The sequence below is a fragment of the Heterodontus francisci genome, chromosome 29 (genome assembly GCF_036365525.1).
Source record: "Heterodontus francisci isolate sHetFra1 chromosome 29, sHetFra1.hap1, whole genome shotgun sequence".
Taxonomy (NCBI): domain Eukaryota; kingdom Metazoa; phylum Chordata; class Chondrichthyes; order Heterodontiformes; family Heterodontidae; genus Heterodontus; species Heterodontus francisci.
The window spans coordinates 20,276,062-20,282,870 of NC_090399.1; the positions used below are offsets into that span (position 1 = coordinate 20,276,062).

The 6,809-nt window shown below is 43.2% G+C and overlaps 1 protein-coding gene across 1 annotated transcript; it reads left to right on the top strand.

The window, feature by feature from the left end:
- Window positions 1-460: 460 nt before the first annotated feature.
- Window positions 461-3,501, top strand: LOC137345969 (probable G-protein coupled receptor 139). The gene is made up of 2 exons (XM_068009230.1): window positions 461-528; window positions 2,637-3,501. The coding sequence occupies exons 1-2, from the start codon at window positions 461-463 to the stop codon at window positions 3,499-3,501; spliced, it is 933 nt and encodes a 310-aa protein (XP_067865331.1).
- Window positions 3,502-6,809: the final 3,308 nt, after the last annotated feature.

Sequence of the window (6,809 nt, forward strand, 5' to 3'; positions counted from 1 at the left end):
GATTTTTATTTCCAACAAAGTCGAAATTACCCCACTTAGCTCAGCTTGTGTCAAAGGCATGAACCAGGGTTTGAACGTCTGATGCATTGACGAAAAGCTGGAGTTCGACAACATTAAGACGGTGAAACTTGTCGGTCTATATCCACTTCTCGGTTCAACCTAAACCCAATGTCCCATTAATGCTGAGCTGCTGCGATCAAAATGCAGCAACGGAGCAAGAGTCTCAGAGGCGAGGATTTTTTCAGTCTGAGATTGCACACTGTTTTTAATTCTCTGGGGATCGGGGAGTTCACGTTAATTGCTGGTTTATGAAGAGATGTAGTAACTTGTTTGTTTGAAAGCATCTAGCTAATGACACCGGTTCTGTGACCTCACTCTCTCACTGGACGATTGGCTCGTGTATAAATGAGGTTGTTTCAGTGCATTGCCTCGTATCAACCGCTCCTGGTTTTCGGAGAAAATGGGACGACAGGCACTTCCGATAGAAATGTTGTATCCGATTCTCGCAGTTATTGGCATTCCTGGTAAGTAATTCGAAACTATCCTGAAACATTTAGTGCACCATTGCTAAACTGCATTATTATTTTCCCTGCGTGTTTTTGTTATTGTCGTTGTTGCCTTTGTGGCGGTAATTTGCATTGGCCAGGTGGTAAGGACGATCAATAGAATGCTCGCCCATTGATGAGCTCGTCCGATTTTCGTTCCCTTTGATGTTTATGTTAATGGCTCAGTCCGGTTCTATATCACTGGGCGGGCAGTCAATCCCTCCGCATTACAAAGTGAAAATGGACCCTGTGTCATTTGTACTGAGCTGTGGCTCTGTCGGTCGAAATCTCTGTTTAGAGTCGGATAATCTTGCGTTTCCCTCCCATTTCAGTGAGTTGAGTTCATACTGTAAGCCGACATTTCGATGCAATATTGATGAAGTGATACGATATTGTCGAATTATAGAATTGTTACTGCACAGAAGGAAACCATTCATCACGTCGTGTCCATGCCAGTTCTCAGCGAGTGCAGCACAGCTCATCCCTTTCCCCTGTCTTTCCCCCCGAGCCCAGCATTTTTCTCTTCAGATAAATATTCAATTCCCTTTTGAAAGCCACAATTCAATCTGCCTTCACCACACTCTCAGGCAGTGGATTCCAGATACGAACCATTCACTGCGGAAGATAACTTTTCCTCCCCTTTGATTCTTTCACCAAACGCCTTAAATCGGTGTCCTCTGAAATTCGACCCTCCCGCCAATGGGAACAGTTTCTCTCTATCTATTCTATCCAGTCCCCTCATGATTTTGAATACCTCTCAATATTGCAACTCTCAAATCTCCTCTCAATTATCTCTTCTTTGAGCAGAATAGTCCCAACAGAGCAGTAAATGAAGTCCCTCATCCCCAGACCATTTTGTAAATATTTTCTGCACTCTCTTCAATGCTTTCACGTCCTTCCTAAAGTGTGGTGCCCAGAATTGTATAGAATACTCCAGCTGAGGCCGAGCCAGTGTTTTATAATGGCCCGATATAACTTCCTTGCTTTTCTACTCTCTGCCACGATCTATAAAGCCCAGGATCCGTATTCCTTATTAACCAATTTCTCAACCTGCCCGATCACCTTCAACGATTTGTGCTCATACACCCGTCCCCCACATCCCCGCCAGAACCTTCTGCTCCTGAACCTTCTTTAGAATTGTTTATCCATTATTTTATATTGCCTTTCCTCATTCTTAAAATCATCTTTTTATGAGACGTTAAAAAGTAACTGATTTAATTTTAATAAAAATGCAGTACTGGTTCAGCTGGATACAATCGTCATACTGCTAAATGTTGAATTAAATCTCGAACTATTCACGTATGGGGTAATTTTCACTTTGTATTAACATCAATGTGCAAGAAAGACGGAAGGGCTGTAAAATACGGGGCCCATTTGATATCAATTGCTTTTGTTTTGCTTTGCACGGCAATGAAAGTTAAAAATGTTCCCAATGTTTCTATTTGCATTGAAAGGGAGATAAAACAGCATTAATCAGTAATAGGCAAGGAATGTTTATATGTTTTAACCTAATCGAACCGTAAAAAACTGATGGCATTGGATACAACTCTGATTTTACCTGTCGCCCGATTCTCTTCTCCATTGAAGTCACTGTGAACAACATTGGGCGGAACGAGCATCCCATAGAATCCGTCAGCATCCGGCCCAGCAAGTTACTTCCAAATGGCTCCCATTAATGGTTTCATATTAGAATATCATGAAGTTACCGCAGGGAAAAAATGTCTGGCAAGAAGATGGGGAAGTTTGCAGCAGCTGCTACGTGACAATTTATTCCAATCCAGGTTAACTGTTAGCTATATTGTGCAATGGGTAATATTGAATTCTCCGCCCCTTGTACATTCAGCCTGTTACTCTCTTCCAATGACTTCCATGGAAAAAAATGGATGGCCAATTAGATACCGCTATTTGACCCGGTCACACATGGTTAAAATTACCCCCGGTTCCTCCACCCCACAACTCTCAGCCTTATGATGCTTAACACCAGATTTCCAACTTGCTGTCAGTGTACATCTCTGTTCAATGTTTTGTTAAATTTCCTGTTTTTGCATTTCTCCCAGCGAACCTGCTGTCAGTTTTGGTTCTTTTCCAAAGGAAATGCGGTCTTTCCAAAGGAATCACTCGTTATATGATGGCCATGGCCGTGGGAGACCTCATGGTCCTTATCTTTAATGTTATTGTGAACGAAATCATCAAGTATCATTTTCCAGATTCATTGCTGAACTACACTTCCGCGTGTCGTTTTACTGTCTTCATGCAAGGGTTTAGCATTCAGCTCTCTATCTGGTTCACAATGTCGTTCACCTTTGACCGTTTTGTCGCAATTTGTTGCCAGAAATTGAAATCAAGATATTGCACCGAAAGGACAGCCACCACGGTTATAACGACCATGTGTGTGCTCAACATTTTGAACAATATCCCCATGCCTTTCCGCTATGAGCCCGATTATACTCTCAACAATATACAGTGGGGCTGCCGCACCGTCACAGGATATTTTACTTCACCCGCATGGAAGATTCACCAATGGATTACCATCCTCTCAAGTACATTACTTCCAATTCCTTTGCTGCTGCTGTTGAACTCTCTCACCGTCAGGCACATTTTATTCGCCAGTAGAGCTCGCAAAGCCCTGAAGAGCAACAACAATGGAAAAACCGGCAGTGATCCCGAGATGAAGAACAGAAGAACATCCATCATTCTACTCTTTGCTATCTCGGGCAGTTTTATTGTGTTGTCGGCGCCTATTACCGTAATACACATCTGTGTCGGTGTCACACAGACAGTCGATTTCCAAGGTTCAAACTCACTTTATTTGGCAATTAGAATCACATTTCTGTTGATGTGCACCAGCTCCTGTACAAACACTTGTATTTATGCACTGACACAGAGGAGATTCAGAGCGGAGATCAAAAATATGGTGAAATATCCGTATTATCTCATTGTTAAATTATTTAAATAATTGTTGAATAAAGTAAGTGAAATCAAACTTCAATTAATTGCCTGGCATTTTCTTTGCAACTTTGCACAATGTCTTTTAAAGTTCTAAGGGCAACACATCCCACAGTTTGGAAGAGTCCACTTGATTTATAGATTCCAATAAGAATTTGAACAAGTTGAGGAGGCAGAATCATCCCCTTCAGAATCTCTGGTTACGTTTGTTTATCCGGTTATTAATGTCCACGCACTTTGAATGCCGAATTGGAGGATGATGTGACATCGCAGAGCGCCTTGACAGGTTCAAATAATAAAGATCTTTCAACACACTGACATCCGAATTTGCAGCAGGAGTAGGCCTGTCATTCCTTCAAGCCTTCTCCACCATTTGATAAGATCATGGCAGATCTGGTTATGGCCTCAAATTTCCTGTCTACCTGATGTAACGCTGACTCCCTTATCAATCAGGATTCTATCTAAAACAGCACCTCAAGAGTCAGATCACCATGAAATACAATGGGATATTGTGTTTGATGGCAGGTGTTATGGAATATAAATATAGAGATTTAGTGGTGAATCTCTCCCAGACTTTTGTGAGACCAAACCCGCAGTATTTTGTGCTCTTTTGGACACAACACTGTTGGCCAATTTGGATGTAATAGTGAGGACACAGCGTAGTAAACTCACTAGCAAGATGTCGGACATGAATAAATCCAAATATGAAAAATGAGTTCGTTCTCAATCAGAAGAGAAGAGATTTCAGGCTGAATTAATAGAGATGGTTGCAGTAATGAAAGCCTGGAGCAGAATAGATAGATGCAACGATTGATGGGTCTATCAGCAGTGAACATAGATCTTGAGAGTAAATGAAAGAGATTTAGGACAGAGAACAGAAGAGACTTTGTGACACCTAGAATTGTGAAGCTGTGACTTGGATTTTTGGAGTTATTGATTGAAGCAGAGACTGTGACAGCTTTAACGGGTTTGATATGATGTTTAAAGACCAATGAATAAAGTAATATTGGAGCAGTGCGACCAGATATGATTAAAACTATTGCTTATGTAGATGACAAATACAGACATGGGTTGATCTGCCCCAACGACCTGCTTTCGTGTTGCAATTTCTATGAAATTCATTTTTTCGTGTGGTAATTGATTTGCTTTCTTCTGCTGGCAAGACTTCATGTCTGGCCAATTCCTTGCAGCCCTGAGGATGTGATGGCCAGCCTTCAATTTTACCTGCTGCTCTCCTTCTGATGGTGCAGCAGCGATGATGCCAGGAAGGGAATCCCAGGATCCAGATACAGCGACCATGAACAAATTGTGACATATGTCTAAGCTAGAATGGTATGTGACTTACAAATGATGATGTTCCAATGACATTTTGTCCCTGTGCTTCTCGGTGGGAGAGGTTACAGGTGAGGAAGGTCCTGTCGAATTAAACTTGATGGCTTGCTGCAGTGCATCCGATAAACTGTATTTTCAGGAACCATCGTGTGTCAGCTGCAGAGGGAAGGACACTGAGCTCAGGGACATGGGCACTGATGAAGGGAACTGCTCTGTCCCGTATGAGATCGAGCTTCTTGAGTTATATAGTTCCTGCACCCATCCTGTCGATTGGTCTATATTCCCTCACACACCTGACTTGTGGCCTTTACTTGATGTTGAGGATTTGGAACGGGATCGGGGTGAAGGGAGAGGTGCGAGCGGACGTGTGCCACTCGGAGACGCCATGGTACTGATAGTTAGTTTGTAAAACAATATCAAATTGATGCAGTACGTATTGCTCTTCTGAGATTTCAACTGAAGAAATGGGTTGCAGCAAAGTAGAGGAAGTTTCTTCAGTCTCCATTTAAGCTGTGCTCCAGCTGACCTCAGCGTGTCTCCACGCAAAACTGTGAAAATTCTTGGCAATGCTTACAAGCTCAATCAGGCTGATCATGTAAGACATTCTATTCTCTCATTAATAGTGAATCTTTTACAAAGGCAATGAATAAAACGGATCTGGTGGCTACCTCAACACGGTGCAGGGTTGGCACCCCAACGTTCTCCCGACGTCGGGTTCCCGACCCCCAGAAGGAAAATCCTTTTCACCAAAAGGAGGCACGGTTGACTTGGCAACAAGTCCACTGTCACACTGAGGCCCTGTCACTAACTGAAAAACGACAGGTGGGAAACCTTCCAGCGCTCTCGACAAGTCTTTTCTTTTCCCCTTGCAGAACCTGCGTTTCCAGTTTTTTTTTTTAACTTTCTGTCGTTTGGAAATCCCACAGACGATGTTCTAATCTTCATTCTCAATATGGATGGGATAACCAGCGGGATTCCTGCAGAAATAATTTCCCTATCCCTCTCCACGTTATGGCAGGAGATGGGGAGAACCCACCCACAACCACATCCTCTCCCACCCATTGGAAATTCCATCCCTCAAAAATATTTCTTCTTTCAGAATATTTCGGAGCTGTGTCATATTGTTCTTGTATTTGACAGAGAGTTGGACCTTGTGATTGAGAAACTGCAGGTCTGTTTCAGGCCGTTGACCCAATATAAATGGCCTCCTTCATTTTGCAGCACATCTCATGACCTTGGGTTTGTACTTGCTTTTGGCTTGACCAACTGTTCTCGTTTCGCCCTCGTTCCTGCTCTCGAGCAGTGGCTTTTACTGAATTTTCTTTTCTTCACATAACTCAGATATGACATGATCACCCATTTTGCAGCATTATCCAAATTTAAAATTGCACCACCACCACCGCACAACTCCCCTCATCCCTCGCTCAGTTCCAACCCTAGAAGAAACCATTCTGTCCTTTTTCAGCGTGGTAGCATTCTTGCCTCCTCGTCAGAACGTCACCAGAGACTTAAACGCACAATCTCGGCTGCCGCTCCAGTGAGGGAGTGCTGCACTGTCGTAGGTGCTATCTTGTGGATGAGACATTAAACCAAGGCCCTGCCTGCCCTCTCAGGTGGACGGAAAAGACGCTGTGTCACTATTTTAAGGACTTCACCCCTTCCTCGGCTCTTCGGCTGCTGAAACCCTCATCCAGGACTTTGTTACCTCTAGACTTGACTATTCCAATGTTCTTACGACAAGTCTTCCACATTCTTCCCTCATAAATTTGAGGGCATCCTAAACCTTGCTCCCCACGTCTGAAGACACACCAAGTCCTGTTCACCAACACCCCTGTGTTTGCTGACTCATTTTGGCTATCAGTTTAGTAATAAATTGATTTTAAAATTCCCATCCTTGTTTTCAAATGCCACCATGGTCTCACCCCTCCCTACCTCTGTAATCTCCTACAGCCCCACAACCCTCTGGGATATCTACACTGCCCGACC